Source organism: Camponotus vicinus, unplaced genomic scaffold, assembly GCF_025532165.1.
Source record: "Camponotus vicinus isolate PSW18456_S1 unplaced genomic scaffold, iyCamVici1.0 SCAF_9, whole genome shotgun sequence".
Classification (NCBI taxonomy): Eukaryota; Metazoa; Arthropoda; class Insecta; order Hymenoptera; family Formicidae; genus Camponotus; species Camponotus vicinus.
Window position 1 is genome coordinate 10,456,814 of NW_028141981.1, and position 21,228 is coordinate 10,478,041.

Sequence of the window (21,228 nt, forward strand, 5' to 3'; positions counted from 1 at the left end):
GTTACTAAGCGACATAAAATAAATTAAGTTTCAATTTAAAATTAATATTAGAATATATAAAAATATCGGACTGAATAAGTGAGTGCGAGCTCTAATTTAAAAAACACGAAGAAGTTGTGATAGAAGGAAGAAAATATTAATATTATATATATAAAGAAGAAAACAAAGAGAAAGGAAACAGAAAAAAAGGTATTTATTTATATTACATAGTTAGACAAGATTTATATACTTCTATGAGATCTTGTATTATTTTATCGTGTAATAAGCATATTTTTTTGGAGGTGTCATCATTTGCACCGTTGGTTATCATCATTAAAATTTTTTTTCTGACTAAGGGTAAATTCGAGTGTATTTTTGTGTATGCATTTATATATGTATATACATATATATGTACACACATATATATATATATATATATATATATATATATATATATTTCTATCATTTTTTATATTTTTATAGAAGAGAAAGAAAAGGTCGAAAAAGAATATATATAGCAGAAAATAAAGGAAGAAATATAGATAGAGAGATAGAGAGAAAAGAAAGAAAAAGAGAAAGAATCAAAGAAAGAAAGAGAGAAAGAGAGAGAAAGAAAAGAAAAAGGAAAAAAAGGAGTACGCAGGTAATGCTATAATTTTTATTTAATGTGATAAAGTAGCAATAAGTATTTTTCGATACATCGTTGTTTTCGGTTTTTCGAAGTTGTCTGTTACTTCAGAATAAATTTTTTTTTCGATTTTTGATTAATTCGACTACAGTTCTGGGTTTCCAGAATTTTTAAAAAATTTTATGATATTTTGACGTGTAATAAATATTTTTCGACGTTGTTGTTTTCAACTTTTCAATGTCGGTTATTACTAACTAAAGTTTTTATACAAGTTTTGATCAATTGGACCACAGTTATGGATAGCGCTCTCAGAGTTCTACAAGAAAGTCTTAGGATATTTCGCCGTGCAATAAATATTTTCGACACATTGCTGTTTTCAATTTTTCAAAGTCGGTTATTATCAAATAAATTTTTTTACGAGTTATGATCGATTCGACTGCAATTCTGATTAATGTTCTTAGATTTCTACAAGAAAGTCTTATGATATCATATAGAGGCCGATCCATAATCTTTTAAACATATCGAAATATCATTGGTGCTTTATCCCAAATATAAATATTAATTTCCTTAGAATATTGGACTTTTTTAGATTGGATTTTAATTATAGGTGTTAAATCAGTAAATAATGATGATGATATTTCAAATGTCTTATGGACGGTATTTTTATTAGATAGTAATCGCTTTATTAGAGAGTAGTCGTTGCAATTCATGTGTATGTTATTATACATAAGCGTTTATTTATAATTTTAACTAAATAATAGATAGTTGTACGTATAAATGTTTTATTTAGTCCATTTGGACCAGCAATATAGAAACGTTTGTCTATATAAATATTGGGCCTTTAATATAGAAAAGATTAATTATTTTTTTGTTTTTGGTTTAATTGTTTATATTGTATTGTGTATATTTCTATAGTTTCTTCCAGTATCATATATTTTTTTTCTTCGTTGTCGTCTCTTAATTGCTTCATTTGTGGAAAATTGACAAAGTTTATATCTTTAACACGAAATATACTATTGATTTATGCATATTTCCTTGTAATATTCAAAAATGTTTAACGTTATCCTCAGACATTATTACTTCGAAGTTTTCACATAACTATGAAGGATGACAGCTGATACAACGTAATAAAGTATTATGTGCAAATAATTTATAGAGTTCTCGAAGCATTATCCATTCAACAACTTCATTCATAGCTCATATCTATTCATCATCTTCGATTAGACCCAAAGTACAACATGTATCTGAAAATGACTGATACTCTTCTCTATTCACAGTTTTTAACATATTAAAGTTTGTAACCCTCTTTATTGTAAGCAATAATAATCGTAAATTAAATAATTTGTTGTATTGGACTGATGGAATAGATTCGTCAAACACAATTATAACTTTTGTGTTTAATTCAACGCAATACATTCTTCTCATTGACTTTTTATTCCTTAAATGTATATTATTGTGGAATTTTTATATCAAATATTTTTGCTTCTTCATTGCGTAAATTCAATGAAAAATTATATACTAATATGGTAAATTGATTTCAAGCAGAAGTAATTGCGTTATCGATGTTTTCATTTTCAATTATAATATTTTGTTTGTTAGAAAGTTAAACTGACAAGCGCATTATAGCATGATTTTTATCTTGTAACTTCTTGATAAAAATACACCAACTGATTTTTATAAGTCCAACATAACGAGCTTCAATATGATGGTGTAATTTATTATGATCAACAATTACATTTTCTATTACTGGTTCAACTGCTTTTCATAAATAATTTATACAGATATGTAGTTTATCTGATGCTTGAAACTATTTCTACATTAATATGACAATTAAATATAATAAGCATCTTCATTTATTATAGTTTCTTCTGAAAAGAATTTTGAATGTTTTGAACACCGTCCATTTAACAAATATCTACCAATCGCAACAAGGTCTATGTTTCATAACCATATCATATGTAACATACAATTTTCACATGAATCAGGTATTTCAGCATAAATAAAATCAACAATTTGTAGGATTGTTATTTTGTTATTGTATTTTAAAATAATTAATATATGAAGGTATGGCAAATCGCGTTTCTCGAATACACATACACAAATGCTATCACTTCATCAAAAAATTTTTTCTTGACAATTATATCAATTAAATAATTGTTTTTAATATTATAAACACGAGCACAAATATCAAGTCTATCAGTAGCTTATTGACCTGACAAGATTTTTTTTATTTCCCGCTATGTTGTATTGTAAGTCATGGTATTAAAAAGATGTGGTATTTAAAATTTGTTAACGATTACTATTGCATCTGGAATGTTACATATTACGCGGCGATGGAATAAATGTAGAAAGAAATACGATCATTTTCCCAATACGGCTGATTGAAGTTATGGTAAATATTGACATTAGCGGATCCAGCTCCGATCATCTTGATCTTGAGATATATTATCAAGGTTATTGTCCTGAGTAACATCCAACAGGTTTTAACCATCGCTAATTATTAACTAAAAAATTATTAACAAAAATCGTTAAAAATTCATGAATTTTGTATTTATTTTAGCAAATACTGGAAATTTCAAAAAATGTTTTAAACAGAAGTTGTAGATTTCTTTAAAATACATATTTTATGTTCTATTCGTTTTTGCTCTACGAATGATAGTTTTTTAGAAAATTAAAGTTAAAGATATATCTTAAATCAATTGTTCTGTAAATGGAAATGTGTATGCGTGGATACAGTGGGTTTCGCCCCCCTGCGGGGGACTCCACTTCCGGAAGATATAACCTAACCCAAACCCAATTGTTGCATAATGGATTTCTTACATGAATTTATTTAAACCTGTAATTTATTATGCATACACTTTTCCACTTATGCAACAATTGGGTTTGGGTTAGGTTATTTCTTCCGGAAATGGTGGTCCCCGCAGGAGGGCGGAACTCATTGTATATGCGCATACACTTTTCCACGTATGCAATAATTGGGTTTGGGTTGGGTTATATCTTCTGCAAGTGAAGCCTCCCGCAGGGGGGTGCAACCGATTATATACGCGCATACACTTTTCCACGTATGCAACAATTGGGTTTGGGTTAGGTTATTTCTTCTGGAGCCACAGGGGGGCGGAACCCACTGTATCCGCGCATACAATTTTCCATTTACACAACAATTAATTTGGGATATATCTTTAACTTTAATTTTCGAGAAAACTATCACTCGTAGAGCAAAAAGGAATACAGCATAAAATACGTACAAGTACAAGTGCATATTTTATTCTGTATTAAAATATTCCTTTAATGTTAACGTTTATTATATAATCGATAGAATATGCGAAAATTAAAGTACAGACGTTTTTAAGTGATTTTTCAAACCATCTTTAGCGAATCAAAAAACATGATACGAATAATAATTGTATATAAACTTTTAATTTAATATGAGAGTGTCTTCATCTTAATCAAGATCATATACAGTTATTATTTATACTATATCTTTTATTTCGTTGAAGATGGTTTAAAAAATCAAATCGGAACGTTCGTACTTTAATTTTCGCATACTCTATGGATTATATAATTTACATTAACATTAAATAAATATCTTAATAAAGAATAGAATATGCTCTTATACGCTTTATATCATATATATTACTTGAAAATTTTTAAAGCGTTAATTATATTCATTCGTTGTAGTTTACAAATAATCTTTTAAACCTTGGTATGTATTACTATGTAATTCTTTTTAATTATTTTGGCAATAATCAATTCTATGTTTCCTAATTCTTAAATAAAAATTTTTAAATACTGGTTATTAGCAATAAATCTATCTACAAACCACTGCTGAAATAAGCGACGTTCCTAATAAAAGAAAAATTTAAATTCGTCAAAAAATGTTATACTATATTTAATATATTGTCTTCTGAATATTCATTCATTATTATTTAATTTTTTTAAATTAAGAAATCATTAATAAATCAAGTATCATATGGATAAAACAATGAATATATTTATGATTCAATATTGGGATCCATAATACTAATATTTTGTAAAGCTTTAATATATATATATATATATATATATATATATATATATATAATCTTTATTCTTCAGCTTTTGCAAAGAAAGGACTTGGTTTTTACCCTTCATGCTCATCCTTCCATACCTTCTGCATTCCTAACTTCTCTTTCATAATAATTGGAACTCTGGTAGATTCACTAGATTACATTACTAAACGCTTGAGTTTTTAGTTGAGTTTTTAGTTCTTCACTCATTTGATACGATTGAGCAAATACATTATATTCACGTATTATATGTACAAGATTTTGTACAATTTCAAAATTTAAATATGAGTTTTCACTAACAATAAGACAATAATTTATCGCTTTATTGGAATCCAAAATAAAAAGTTGACCATAAGTAGGATTTTCATTTTTTGCAGCATATAATGCTGTATTAATTTGATAATAAATCTGTCCTTGTCTCTTTTAAAACAATATGAACCAGGTCTATCTCGTCATTTAATTAAATTAACATTAAACGATGCAAATGAAAACGAACTATTATAACTACAAATGTTGAGAAAAATTATTAGACTTTATATAAACTTCATCAAATAAATAATAAAGAAATTGAGGAAGTTTTGTTAATAATTGAATATAAACTGCATCATGATTATAACATTCATGGAATGGGTATCTCTTATTTAAATTTTTTTTAGCTGCAGTGTTTTGCAATACAATGAATACAATATATATCCATTGGTCAATATAATATTTAATTATTTTAATTTACAATATAATATTTAATTACATCATTCATTGATATTGAGTAACTATTACTTAAACAAGGTTGATTTTTCTGCCGTGATCGATAACGAGATTAATGAGATTCTACAGAATGTTATTAACACACTGATATAATATCTATAAAATTAAATGCATTATGTTACAATTTATTATACTTTGTTTAAATATTTAATTATTTTAATTTAAAAAAATGATAATCACTTGAACATATTAGTTATGTTATTAATGTTTTCTTATCAATATATGTATGATTTTCATTTTATATTAAAATGTTTTATTTCTTAAAAGGTAAAATAGATCGAAACGTTTGACTATATTTTGAGTTTGTTTTTATTGTATTTATTAGTTATTTTTCCTTGACTTCTGTATGTCAATTTAATATTTTATCAATAATTTCTTCTCACGCTATTATTAGGGTTCGTTGATCAGTTCGTTTCTCAAGCGTCTTATGTTTTATTTCTATTATTGAACAAATATTTATAATTACATTTTAAATGAAAATTAGATTAAACTCTACTTGAATTGTGAATTAAAAGATATAATTCTCTTAATTTCTAAAGATGAAAATTTTTGAAAAAAATTTCTTTTTAAAATAAGAGAGAAAAAATGAAAATGAAATGAAAAATAAAAACTTTATTTTTATTACGCAAAAAGGAGACAGAAAAAAGAATAAACAAGAAGAACAAAAGATATAAAGAAAAAGGAAGAAGAAAGAAAGTGAACCAGAGAAAAAGGGAGAAAATATATATAAGGTATCTATAATTATTGTATTATATTGTGTAATATAGCATTTTTTATTTGATAATAATATTTATTATTTCATTTTTAGGTCCATAAGAAAAATATAGACGATAAGTGAAAGATAAAGAAGATAATTGTGTATAAAATACTAGATAAGAATAGTGTGTATAAAATAAGAATATAATTGTGTATAATATATGTGTGTAATTTTATTCAATAATATATGTAAGATATTTAAAAATATATTTAAAATTAATTATAAATTATATGTTATTAATTGTTAATTTAAATTACTTATTAATTATTTTAGTTATACTTCTTAGTTATTTTAGTCAAATTACTTAATAATTATTTCTGTTTGTGTATGTACAACGTTTAATAATAAAACAATAATGATGATGATAATAATTATGATTATGATTCTGATGACAATAATGATGTTGATAATAATGATGATTATGATGATGATAATGATTATGTTGACGACGACAACGATGATGATAATGATAATGATGATGATAATAATGTCAAGAATGGTGATAATGGTAATGATAACAATGATGATGATAATGATGATGATAATTATGACAATTGTTATTATTTTGTAAATTTATACAGATAAATTCAAAATTCAATTATTAAATATTAATCTAATTTAAAGAATTGAACTTTGTTTTTTTAGTTTTAATAATTAAAAAAATTGAATTTAGTTTGGTTTGGTTAAAAAATAATTAGCATTTATTTCTATTATACATATATATTTTTTTCTTTTATACATATTAATATTAAAAAAACAGAGATATTAATACTTTAAATCTTATTTCTTAATATAATTTCAACTTTCAATTAATATAGATATATTTATTCAACTTTCTGTTTATTTTTAAAGAACTGCGTTCACACATTTGCGTTTAACTTTCACTATATACTTACTATTAACTTTCTTCAATATATTTTTTCAACTTTCAATTAATATAGATATATTTATATAATAAAGATATAATAATTACATATTTGTACTTATTTAAACTTTTAAAGTTAAGAGATTAAATTTTTATTGTATTACAAAGTATATTTTTATTTTTACAAAATGCCAAAACGAAAAATAAAGCGTACTTTAGAAGAAGAAGAAAAATTTAAACAACAACGTCGTGAAAGAAATGCAAAAAATCAACGTCGTCGTCGTCATAATGCAAAAACATTACATAATATGTCGAACTCAATTGACATTAACATTAGTACTCATTGTATTGATGGTACAATATGTGATAATCGTATAATTGAACTAAATGATAATGTTGAAGATAATTTAACAAATAATATATTATTGCAACAACAATCTGTTCGTATTTCTGGTACAATACGCGATAATCGTATTATAGAATTAGATACTGAAGTAATTGGAGAAAGCTCTATAGATACTACATCAACGTGTCAACAACATTCTATAGAATCTCGTCAATCTCGTTATCGATCACGGCAGAAAAATCAACCTCGTTTAAATAATAGTGATTCAATATTAATGAATGATGTAATTGGACATTATATTGGTCCCATGGATGTGTATTGTATTCATTGTAATGCAAAACACTTCGCAGCTGAAAAAATTTTAAATAAGGGAAATTCATTCCATGATTGTTGTAATCATGGTGCAGTTTATATTCAACCATTACCAAAACTTCCTCAATTTCTTTATTCTTTATTCGATGGAGCTCATACAAAGTCTAATAATTTTTTTCAACATATTCGTAGTTATAATAGTTCGTTTTCATTTGCATCATTTAATGCTAATTTAATTAATTTACAAGGTAGACGACCTGGTCCATATTGTTTCAAAATACAAGGACAAATTTATTATCAAATTAATACAGCATTATATGCTGCAAAAAATGAAAATCCTACTTATGGTCAACTTTTTGTGGATTCAAATGAAGCGATAAATTATCGTCTTAGTGAAAACTCATATTTAGATTTTGAAATTGTACAAAATCTTGAACATATAATGCGTGAATATAATGTATTTGCTCAATCATATCAAATGATGAGTGAAAAACTAAAAACTCAACAGCGTTTAATAATGGAATCTGGTGAATCGTTACCAGAATTATAATTATTATTTACTTTAAAACCTGGTATGAATCGACATCGATATAATCCTCAAAGAACTAATGAAGTTGCAGCTATTTTTTATACAACTGCTGATGGAGAAATTCCAGATTCATATGTTACAATACGTAACAAAAATACTAAAACTTTACAAAAAGTTAGTATTATGGATCCTAATGTTGAACCATGGGTATATCCATTATTTTATCCATGTGGTACTAAAGGATGGCATCGTGATTTAACAAAATTAAATAGTAATAGACGAATAACTAGAGGACAATATATTAAATATCGAATGGCGATTCGTGATGAATTTAATGTTTTTATATTAGGTCATCGTTTATTTCAACAGTGGCTTGTAGATAATTATGTAAAAATTGAAAAAGATAGGATTGATTATTCATATAAAAATCATCAGAAAGAATTACGTACTGAAACATATCAGGGTTTAAGAGATTATTTACAAACTACAGCAAATAATTTAAAAGGACGTATTGGTAAAATGGTCATACTTCCTTCCACATTTATTGGTTCACCACGTAATATGTTACAAAATTATCAAGATGCAATGGCTATTGTTAGTAAATTTGGTAAACCTGATCTGTTTATTACAATGACTTGTAATCCAAAATGGCGAGAAATTGAAGAAAATCTTTTGCCAGGCCAACAAGCTGCTGACAGACCTGATATTAGTTCGAGTTTTTAATATTAAAAAAGATTATTTAATCGATTTAATTATTAAACAAAATTTTTTTGGTGAAGTAGCAGCGTTTGTATATGTTATTGAATTTCAAAAACGTGGTTTGCCACATGTTCATATATTAATTACTTTAAAATACAATTATAAAATAACTACACCACAGATTGTTGATAAATATATTTCTGCTGAAATTCCTGATCCATCTGAAAATCGTGTTTTACATGATATAGTTATGAGACATATGAGTCATGGGCCTTGTGGCGATTGGTGTTTGATAGATGGTCGGTGTTCAAAACATTATCCAAAACCTTATTTGGAAGAGACTAAAATGGATGAAGATGCTTATCCTTATTATCGTAGACGAAATAATGGTAAAAATTTTGAACGTCCTGGAAAATATATAGTTGACAATCGTTACGTTGTCCCATATTGTCCTATTTTATCGATTATATTTAATTGTCATATTAATGTTGAGGTAGTTTCAAGTATTAAATCAGTTAAATATTTATATAAATATATTTATAAGGGACATGATGTTGCTGTTATAAATATTGAACCGATAACTGAAAATGTAATTATTGATCATGATGAGATACACAATTATATTGAAGCTCGATATGTTGGACCTGTAGAAGCCAGTTGGCATATACTTGGAAAAAAATTACAGGATAAAAGTCATAGTATAATTCGTTTGCCAGTTCATCTTCCTAATGAACATAATATTATAATTGAAAATGAATTCACTGAAGATGCAATGACCGCTGCTTTAAATCAAGTTACTATGTTAATAGATTATTTCTCATTGAACTCACGTGATGAAGAAGCAAAACAATATTTATATATAGAAATTCCACGTTATTATACTTTCAAAAAAGAAAAAGTTAATGGTAGAAATGTATCACGTTGGGTCAAACGTAAAAGTCATTATAATTGCATAGGACGAATGTATTCCGTTAATCCAACTCAAATAGAATTATTTCATTTACGATTATTACTACTTACAGTAAAAGGAGCTACAAGTTTTAATGATTTAAGAACTGTTAATGGACAATTTTATCAGTCGTTTTCAGCGACATGTCTGACTTTAGGTTTAATTGAAGATGATGATGAATGGAAACAAACTATGAATGAAGCTGTTGGGTAGATGATGCCACGACAACTTCGTAGATTATTTGTACGTATATTGTTACATTGTCAACCATTACATCCAGAAGAGTTATGGGAAAGCTTTAAACTCGCAATGTCAGAAGATTATATTCGACAGTTAGGTATTTTACATGGACAAAAGAAAGCATACATGCGGATTAATATTATGCTTAATGCTGAAGGTAAGACTTTTGCTGATTTTCCACAAATGGAACAATTGCCAGAAAATAATGAAGAAATTGATTTTATAAGTCTTGATCAAGCTATGAATATTGGCACTAAACAATATGAACAATTAAATACTAAACAAAAAGAAATAGTTGACCTTGTATTAAATAAATTGGATAATAATATTAATAATAGTCAAATTAATAATAATTGTTTCTATATTGATGGACCAGGTGGATCAGGTAAAACATTTATATATACAACTATTTATTATTTAACTAAAATTCGGAATAAACGTGTATGTATGATGGCTTTTACTGGCATTGCAGCAACCTTGTTGCCTGCTGGAAAAACGGTTCATAAGACATTTGGATTACCTGTTCCATTATTTGCTGATTCATCATCTGCTATTAAAGTTCAGTCAAAGGAAGCTCAATATTTGTTTGAAACAGATATTTTTATTTGGGATGGAGCACCAATGGCACCACGATATGCTTTAGAAATTATGGATAGAACATTACGTGATATTATGAATAATGATTTACCTTTTGGCGGAAAAATTGTTTTATTAGGTGGTGATTTTAGACAACTTTTATCTATTAAGATACATGCTACTCGAACTGAAATCGTGAATCTTTCTATTAAATTTAGTCCTGTTTGGAAATATTTTTTAACTTTTTCTTTAAAAAAAATATGCGAGTTCATAAAGAAGAAAATGAATTTGCAAAATTTCTGTTGGATATAGGAGATGGTATATTGAATGATTCTAATGATAATATACAAATTCCTGACTGTTGTATAGCACCTATTGATGTTGATATTATAGAACATATATATGGAGATTTAATACGAAAAAAGGAATTTAATAAAATAGCTAAAACGTGCTATACTTTCTGCAAGAAATATTGATGTAGATGAAATTAATAAAAGAATTGTAGAATTGTTAGATATAACTGGTGAACGAATTTATACAAGTATAGATAGTACTGTAAATTGTGGAGACAATTGTGATATTGGTGAAGTTTTGTTACCAGAATATTTAAATAGTTTGTCTCCATCATCTCTTCCTCCATATGAATTACGATTAAAACCAAATTGTATTATTATGTTGATTAGAAATCTTAGTATCAATGAAGGTCTTTGCAATGGTATTAGATTAATGGTTATAGAACTTACTGATCATTTGTTGAAATGTAGAATCTTAACAGGTGATAAAACAGGAGATATTGTTTTTCTAAATCGTATAACATTATATTGTGAAAATGTTTATCCTTTTACTTTTTCAAGAAGACAATTTCCTGTAAAATTAGCTTTTGCTATGACTATCAATAAATCACAAGGACAGACGTTTGATAGAGTAGGCATAGATCTTCGTAAAGATGTTTTTAATCATGGTCAACTTTATGTTGCTTTCTCGCGAGTTCGTTCTTGGGAATCATTGAAAGTTTTTCTTGGTAATCAAAGAGATAATACTTGTATTAAAAATTATGTGTATAAAGAAATATTTTGAAACTTTTTAATATAATTTAATATCTAAATGATTCTATTATATGTAAATGTTTTGAACTTAATTTTATATTAGAAAAATACATGTTAAAAAATATATATTAAAAATGCATAGACATATATTATAAAAATAAGTGATAATTATGTATACATCTATTATATTTATAAGTAAAAAATTATTTATATTTTATTTATAATTGTATAGTAAATATAAAGAAAACATGTCGAAGGAAGAAATACCAGAATGCTCATACAAAATTGATGATGAAACAAACAGGACGGAATTTGAAGCTAGATGGGATGGAATTACTCTCATCAAATGAAGTAATAGATAATATAAAAATTTATGATTCTACAGTGTGAGTATACTACAATTTAATTTCTTTAATAAAAGTATATATAGTAAAATATTACGATCTAAAATTATTTGAAATATAATCTATAAAAAAAAAGTGCGTGAAAGAACGAGAAAGAGAGAGAGAGAGAGAGAGAGAGAGAGAGAGAGAGAAAGACAGAGAGATTATTAACTATTCTATTACGTTTATAGAGAAATAATAGGATATGTAGACAGCGTTGAAGCACCAAAATATGTAGGAGACAAATTGCAATATAAGATGTTTAAATTTTATTTAAATAATGGGACAGGAAAACGTATTCAAGTAATTGTATGGAACGATGATGTCGAATACGTTCAAGATCATATTAAATTAAATCACGTAAATAATAATTCTTATTTTCTAATTTAATCTAATTTTAATTTTTTATTATAATTTAATTTTAATTTCAAAATTTTTAATTCTTATTTTTTGGTTTTTAATTTAATATAATTTTAATTTTTTATTATAATTTAATTTTAATTTCATATTTTTTAATTCTTATTTTCTAATTTCTTGTACCACAATAATCTTTACCTTATATGTATATAATATATAATAATAATCATTACAATAATAATAATATAATAACAATAATAATAACAATAACGTGTATAATAACAATAACATGTATAATTAAAAATAATAAATGAGAAATAATTATATTACATATAAATTTAAGCTTAAACATAAATCATAAATATATAAAATGATCTATCAAGAGCCAAACCGCGATGCAAGTGCGTACGTCTCGCAGAAATTTAAGATATCTACGAGAACGAAAAATGTGTGCTGAGGCATAAATATTAAATATGTATTAACGTTCTCAATTCGAGAATCTAATTGATACACAGATAAATAATCTTCTTTAATTCTTCTTACCCCCCAGTATACGCGATTGTGATTGGGTTGAAATTTAAGTTTACTTATATATTTTTGTACTTAATAAAAATTAATACGCATAATATTTGTATTTATTTTTATATATAATTAGTTACATCTTTTTTGCAATAGATTATTCATTTGGACGGTGTACAGGCTCGGACACCAAAAATCGCTAGATTCAATAATGGAAACGTTCCCTATGAATTACAAATTCAGAATAACACAATAATATCAAATTTAGGATCTTATAATCAAACAAAATCTGATGTAAATATAGAACCGGAAATAGTTACATTTAGTGAGCTTATGACTACATCAACACGAGTTGGTAAGTTCCATATGATATTTATATATGTGTGTGTATGTGTAAGTTCCATATGATATTTATATATGTGTGTGTGTGTATGTGGTTTGTATATACATATGTATAGTACATAGGGTGTCCATTTATAAATGTCAAAGCAAATATCTTGCAACTGGTAAAAGTTACAGAAAGGTTAAATAAGACAAATTTGTATGCTTTTAAGTTTGCAACAAAATGCATATTAAAAAAAACACTTGTTTGAAGTCGTCAGCTTTCGCCAAAGAGACTATTCCTTTCCTTTATTATATCAATACCTAATATATTTCATTTTAAACAATTTCTGATTATGACAATAAAATTACTATTTCTTAATTTTGTTTATTTTCTTTTTATATCCTTTTAAAGTAATATAAACATTATTTTAAAAAATGTATCATTTGTGTGTGTGAAATATATCTTGAATTATTTGCCCACCCCCCCAAATATTTTTTACAAGTTGACGACACTGTACATATCACATATACGTTTCCATATACATATACATATACGCATACATATTCATATACATATACATATTCATAGTATACATATATATATATATATATATATATATATATATAAGTAAATATATATAATATATACTTATATATATATATATATATATTATATATATATTTTTTTTATGTTTATATAGCGATAGAAGGTTATATTAAAAGTAATTTCGGAACTTTGTATAATAATACCTTAAATAAAAAAATTGGTTGCGGATCTGTTACCGATGGATATTATAAATTAGAAGTACATATATTAGAGTTTGATGAAAATAAATACGATGAAATGTGATAAAGTAAAAATAATTGGCATTATGCAAAACACAGGTAAGATATTAATGGATTAAAATCGGTGCCCCTTACACGATTGATAATTTCACAGAAAACTTAATTTTCTGCGAAATTACGTGTAAACACCCGTATATACCTACGTATATCCTTTTATAAATATTAGATATATATACAGGGTGACCCATTTTAACTTAGGCAGCCAAATAATTCGAAAAATAAGCAAGATAGAGAAAAATGTTTTAGACAAAAGTTGTATGGTTTCGAGGGGGCCATAATATGGTATCATTGGTTTGACCTTGAAGAGTCATTTGAAGGTCACGTGAAGGTCACTTCAATTTTTTTAAATGGAATACCCTATATATTTTTGTACATTCTTGTAGCTTATTTCGAGAGCTTTCCAAAACACTATAATTAAGTACCTTTCCGTTAAGTACTTTTTGAGTTATGATGCTTGAAATAATTTCTTAATTTTACATAAACCGTAAAATATCTTGTAAAATATTCATTTTTCGATTATCTTACCTTAATACTTTTATGTACAAAATAATGAGAGGAATCAATTGGTGTAAAGAAAACACATAGTTGTTTTTAAGAAAAAATATGGAATTGTTAATTGCAAATTACATATTTTTTCTTCGAAACAACTATGTGTTTTCTTTACACCAATTGATTCCTCTCATTATTTTGTACATAAAACTATTAAGGTAAGGTAATCGAAAAATGAATATTTTACAAGATATTTTACGGTTTATGTAAAATTAAGAAATTATTTCAAGCCTCATAACTCAAAAAGTACTTAACGAAAATGTACTTAATTATAGTGTTTTGGAAAGCTCTCGAGATGAGCTACAAGAATGTACAAAAATATATAGGATGTTCCATTTAAAAAAATTGAAGTGACCTTCACGTGACCTTCAAATGACTCTTCAAAGTCAAACCAATGATACCATCTTATGGCCCCCTCGAAACCATACAACTTTTGTCTAAAACATTTTTCTCTATCTTGCTTATTTTTCGAGTTATTTGGCTGCCTAAGTTAAAATGGGTCACCCTGTATACAGGGTGATTCTAAATAACTTTATGTTTTTGCAAAAACATACTCTTGACCGAATTCTAAGACGATTTTTCCTTTGGCAAAATTTCGTCCGAAGCTTAGTTTTTGAATTATTAAAGGAAGTAGTTAACGTATGACGGGTCGAATACAAGAGGCAGGCAAGGATGGCGCGATTCACCGTCAGACGCGGGTGCTTACGCGGGGCACCTGCTGCGATCAGCTGGTCGCTATACACATACAGACACACATGCGAACACATACATTCTCTCTGTCTGTCTGTCTGTCTGTCTGTCTGTCTGTCTGTCTGTCTGTCTCTCTGTCTCTCTCTCTCTCTCTCTCTCTCTCTCTCTCTCTCTCTCTCTCTCTCTCTCTCTCATTCGCTCACTCACCTGTATTTTTTTTTTTTTTTTACGAGAGAGGGAAAATGCATTTTATGCATACCCACCGGTCGATCCAGTGAATTATGTGGGACTCGAGTACCAAGTCGAATTACCAACTCAGTACTCCCTACCCACTAAAAACCCCTCTCTTTTCACGAATTTCCTTTGACACACTGTCCCTCTGACTTCCCGAGATCTGTTTTCACATAACGTCAAAAAATAGTTATTATTACCTTATTCGATGACTTTTGATGTATTGCTGTAATTGCTTGAAGGAGAAATGAATTTTTCGATAGATCGTACGTTCTCAAATTTAACGTAGATATTACGTTGCAAAAAACAAGAAATCCACACTAAATTATTAACTGAAAGTTTTTCTTCTTTCATGAACTGTATTCTTTTATAAACTTTAACGTAATCACATTTATTTACTCACTCGATGAGACGAGAAATTTACTAATGACTCTATCACTAATCACTATTAATCACTGTCGACTAATAACTGTTGGCGATTAAAAATCACTCGATGAAAGAAACACGCGCGAACACGTTACTACACGACGCGACGACGCGACAATGCGACGATAATTACTCGGCGACTGCAAGCAGTTTTTTGTCATGGTAGGTTGCGGTAGGTTAAGGTACTACTGGCGCTATCGAACGCGATCATGTGTTCGATTGAAGAATGCGGTAAACATAATAAACATTTAACATACTAATATTATTATTATCATGAATGTGTGTGATATCCATACATCGTATGATATCTATTTAAAAATTAATTAGATTAAATAAGTGTTTTTAAAATATTTATTACTTTTACTATTATCTTAAATAAATATTTAATATTAATATTTTATATGATAATCGAGTGAGTAAATAAATGTGATTACGTTAAAGTTTATAAAAGAATACAGTTCATGAAAGAAGAAAAACTTTCAGTTAATAATTTAGTGTGGATTTCTTGTCTTTTGCAACGTGATATCTACGTTAAATTTGAGAACGTACGATCTATCGAAAAATTCATTTCTCCTTCAAGCAATTACAGCAATACATCAAAAGTCATCGAACAAGGTAATAATAACTATTTTTTGACGTTATGTGAAAACAGATCTCGGGAAGTCAGAGGGACAGTGTGTCAAAGGAAATTCGTGAAAAGAGAGAGGTTTTTAGTGGGTAGGGAGTACCGAGTTGGTAATTCGACTTGGTACTCGAGTCCCACATAACTCACTGGATCGACCGGTGGGTATGCATAAAATGCATTTTCCCCTCTCTCGTAAAAAAAAAAAAAAAAATACAGGTGAGTGAGCGAATGAGAGAGAGAGAGAGAGAGAGAGAGAGAGAGAGAGAGAGAAACAGACAGACAGACAGACAGACAGAGAGAATGTATGTGTTCGCATGTGTGTCTGTATGTAGTAGAGTCACTGTGGGCGACTAGGGTTGGCCACCCGAAAGCCGCTTCTCGGTTGTTGCTCACTTCCATTAGGGTTATTAACTCGGCAGGGAAGTAGCCTTACTGCGGTAGGGCTCCCATGATGGGCGAACTGTCGTTATCTTTTTGCAGGTATAATATGGAAGACTATTGCATCATCTTTGGATTGGGGGAGGAGGTGGTGGCATCGCCACCGATCAAGGGAGCGCCTGACGGGAGGCTTCGTGACCCGAGGGCCACCACGTACGTGGATACTCCGCGTATGGGGAGGTCGTCGGCGACGGAGAACATCCCACAGGCGGTGGTGACCGAGGTCGTGGAGGCAGTACGCGGTGGGGTGGAGGAGGACCCTTTCAGGAGGAGCAGCAAGGTAATGCGCTCCCCCCCTAACACCGGATCTGGAACTGCCGGGAGGGAGGGCCCGGAAGTGTCGCCGAACATCCTCAACGCCGGTGATCTTCCGAATATTGGAGAATTGCCGGTGATGAACATCGAGAGGATGGAAGCGGCGACTCTGGATAGGACAGGGCGGGCGTCCACGCCATATGAAGGTATGACCTCTGGGGCGGGTTCTATTATTTTTGTTGATGAGCCCACCATGACCGGGGAGGGGGGTGAGATGGATGAGGCTTCCTCGTCCGCCTTGGCCCCCTCCAAGGCGGTCAAGAGGAGCAGAGGCCCCGAGTCGTCCGGGTCGGAGCGCTCGACCTCAATGACTGAGGACGAGGGCTCCACCACGAGTGCCGGCTCGAGACAGAGGAGGAAGAGAGGGAAATCACGCACCACCAATATAATAGACGTGGTTAGAGCGAAAGAGAGAGAAAGGGAGGAGGAGAGGAAGAGAGAGAGGGAAGAGTGGGAGGAAAGAAGGATGGCGGACCCGAACCTTGTCATCCCGCCGGCCTCCAACCTGCCCGGCTTGGAGGACGTGATGGGGGAGCTGGAGAATCAACCGACTCCCGACGTCACATCCGAGCTGATGCAGGTGGTGCGGACGATCGAGAAGGTGGCTACGACTTCGAAAAACTTGACAGGGAAATACGTCAGGTTGTTGAGGATGGCTGCCCTTAAGATCCATGCGGGTCTTAACATACTCGCATACAGAATACAGCAGGAGCGAGATGGAGAGGGGGAGGAGGTGGCTAGCCTTAGGAAGAAAATCAGGGGGCTACAGCTGGAGAAGTGTAGGATGGAGAAGGAGGTGGAGCAGGCCTCACACCACAGGAAGGAGGCGGAAAAGATAGTGAGAGAGAATGAGGAGCTGAAGCGGAAGATGGGAAGAATGGAGGAGGAGCTCAGGGACGTGAAGGAGAGGCTCGTCGATGGGATGGATGGGGGTGGTTGGCGGGCGGAGGTGGGTGACAGGGAGTCGCCCGCCCCGGCCCGCTCACCCCCTCCCCACATACGTCTGTCTTCCCCTGTCGGGGGGGGGGTTCCCTGCCGAAAGCGGGGGCCGCCCCGCGCCTCCCCCCGCGTTGGGGGAGGTACGGGGGAGTTTGATTCGAGTCTCCGCCTCCTCCAACAGATGGAGGGGGTGGTGAACAGAATCGTGGAGCAGGTTATGGAGAGGCTCAGCGTCCAGGGTTCGTGGGGATCGTTGATTGTCCCGCAGACCCCGGCCGCCGACCCCCTCGTGGAGTTCGACCACTTTCCGGCGCCGGAGGCCCCTAAACCGGGGCCGTCGGGCGTCGTGAGGGAGCCTGAGAGGAGGAAGAAGAAAAAGAAGAAGAAGAAGAAGGGGTCGGCGGCTCCTGTCCTTGAGTATTTTGGACGACCGGAGGGCGGACAGGAGCAGCACCGGGAGGAGCCAAGGAAGGAGGTGGAGGAACCGAAGCCCGAGGCACCTACATGGGCTATGGTGGCCGGGAGGAGGGGGGGTCAGAATAGGCCCTCCCCCCGCCCTCGGTCGCCAACGGGCTCGGCCGAGGGTCTTGTGGTGAGCCGCGGCGGCGGTGGGGGGGACCCTCCTCCCCCACTAAGAGGGGGGAGGACCCCGTCCACGGCCGCGGTCACCATCACGGCCCCCGATGGTACATACGCGGAGGTCCTGAGCAGAGCGAGACGAGCCGTAGGTACGGACAAATTGAGAAGCTTGGGCATCGAGGACATGCGGACCCGTCGTGGACTGACGGGCTCGTATGTCCTCGAGATCCCAGGCCTCACGAAGGAGGACAGGGAGTCCAAGGCGGAGGCCCTTGCCGCGGAAATGCGGGGGGTTTTCGCCGAGGACCCCTCTGTCCGAATAGATAGGCCATCGGCGGCGATTCGTGTCCGGGGGATAGACGAAGCGGTGACAGCGGAGAAGGTCGTGGCGGCAATCGCAGATAGGGGCGTTGCCAAACACGAGGAGATCAAGGTCTCCATTAGTAGGCCAGCTAATGGAATGGGCGTGGCTTTGGTCCGTTGTCCTGTTAGGGCGGCGGACGATTTGGTCACGGCTGCCCGCCTAAGGATAGGGTGGACGTCGGCCAGAGTGGAGTTGGCTGTGGCGCGTCCCTCCCACAGTGCTGGGGGGAGGGGCATGTCGCAGCCAGATGCAGCAACGCCGAGGACAGGTCCCGCACCTGCTATAGGTGCGGAACGGCGGGACACACGGCCTCCTCGTGCCGAGCAGCCCCTCGCTGCTTACCGTGCGCGGAGGCGGGGAAGAGGGCGGACCATCGGATGGGAGGAGCTGGCTGTGAGCGGTTTCTGGGGCGAGCCCCACCCGTCTCGTCTGCCCCCCAACAGCGGCAAAGGCAGCGGCAGCAAAAACATCAGCAGGGGCAACAGCAGCAATTACAGGAGGCGCCGCAGCAGCCGCGACCGAAACCTCTGCCCAAGGAGCAGAGGCCCCCGAGGGAGAGGACTGTAAGGAGAGACTCGATGGGCGCGGAGGAAGCAGATGGCTAGGGGCAAGTCCGCTCCTCTAACTATTTTGCAGGCCAACCTCAACCACGCCCGCCGTGCGCAGGATCTTTTCTTGCACACAATGGCGGAGCGTGGTTGTGGGTTGGGTGTAGCCGTATGCGAGCCCCTCGGGCACCCGTCCTGGTTTTCGGGCGGGTGCCTGGGGAGGGCCGTACCCCTGGTGGCCATCGTGCGGGGGGGTGACGAAAGGTCGCCTCCCTGCGGGATGGGGGCCAGGGGCCGGCATTTTGTAATGGTGAGGTGGGGGACTATCTGCGTCATTGGAGTATACCTTCCTCCCTCGCTGAGCCTGGCTCAGTTTGAGGACGAGCTCGGCGAGGTGGAGAAGGCAGTGAGGAGCGGCCTTCCCGGGCCGGTCCTCGTGATGGGTGACTTCAACTCTAAATCGAGGAGTTGGGGCTGCCGGTACGGGGACCGGCGCGGAGAGGTGCTGCGGGACTGTGCAGGGTCACTGGGGTTGACCCTGCTCAACGAGGGGTCCGTGCCCACGTGCGTGAGGCCGCGGGGGGAGTCCATCGTCGACCTGACGTGGGCATCCCCTGCGGCCCTGCGCAGGGTGGGGGGCTGAAGGGTGGCGGCCGAGCTTGAGACCCTGTCGGATCACAGGTACATCGAGCTCGGTCTGCCCCTCGGCCCCCCACCGGGGCGGACGTGATGGAGGAGCGCAGGTGGTCCCTCACCAGGTTGAATCCGGACCTCCTGATGGCCTCGATGCACGCCTCGCTATGGATGTGGGGGGAGGATCGTCAGGGGCGGGAAGGAATGGAAGTGGAGGAATTGGCGTTGAGGCTTCGCGAGGCTCTTTGGAGAGCTTGCGATGCCTCGATGCCAAGGGTAAGAAAGGGATGCGGGAAGAGGTCGGCGTACTGGTGGACCGAGGAAATCGCGAATCTTCGCGATGCCTCGGTCCGGGCCAGGCGCCGGCTCCAACGGACCCTGCGAAGGAGGGGTAGCAGTGAGGCGTGCATAGAGCAGGCGCGGGGGGAGTATCGCGAGGCTCGGCACTCCCTTTGCGCTGCCATCGGGAGGTCTAAGACCAGGGCCTGGGAGGAGCTGATCGCCTCCCTGAATGAGGACCCGTGGGGGCGCTCGTATAGAATGGTCCTCAAGAAGTTGAGGCCACGGGCGCCTCCGACCACGGAGTCTCTCGCCCCCGGCTTCCTCGGGGAGGTGGTCGAGACCCTCTTCCCCGGGGGAGCCGGGGGTGCGGTGCCCTTCCCCCTCTCGGGCCGTATGCCCGAGTGGAGGGAGGGCTGGGAGGTGACAGCGGAGGAGATGGGGGA

The 21,228-nt window shown here is 34.3% G+C and overlaps 1 protein-coding gene across 1 annotated transcript; it reads left to right on the top strand.

The window, feature by feature from the left end:
• The first annotated feature begins 29 nt into the window (after window positions 1-29).
• On the top strand, window positions 30-19,889 carry LOC145976801 (uncharacterized). Its single transcript, XM_083108215.1, has 7 exons — window positions 30-189; window positions 463-622; window positions 11,970-12,123; window positions 12,312-12,480; window positions 13,153-13,351; window positions 14,022-14,205; window positions 17,168-19,889. Exon 7 carries the CDS (start codon window positions 17,175-17,177, stop codon window positions 19,887-19,889), a length of 2,715 nt encoding a protein of 904 aa, XP_082964341.1. The 5' UTR covers window positions 30-189; window positions 463-622; window positions 11,970-12,123; window positions 12,312-12,480; window positions 13,153-13,351; window positions 14,022-14,205; window positions 17,168-17,174.
• The last annotated feature ends 1,339 nt before the right edge of the window (window positions 19,890-21,228 follow it).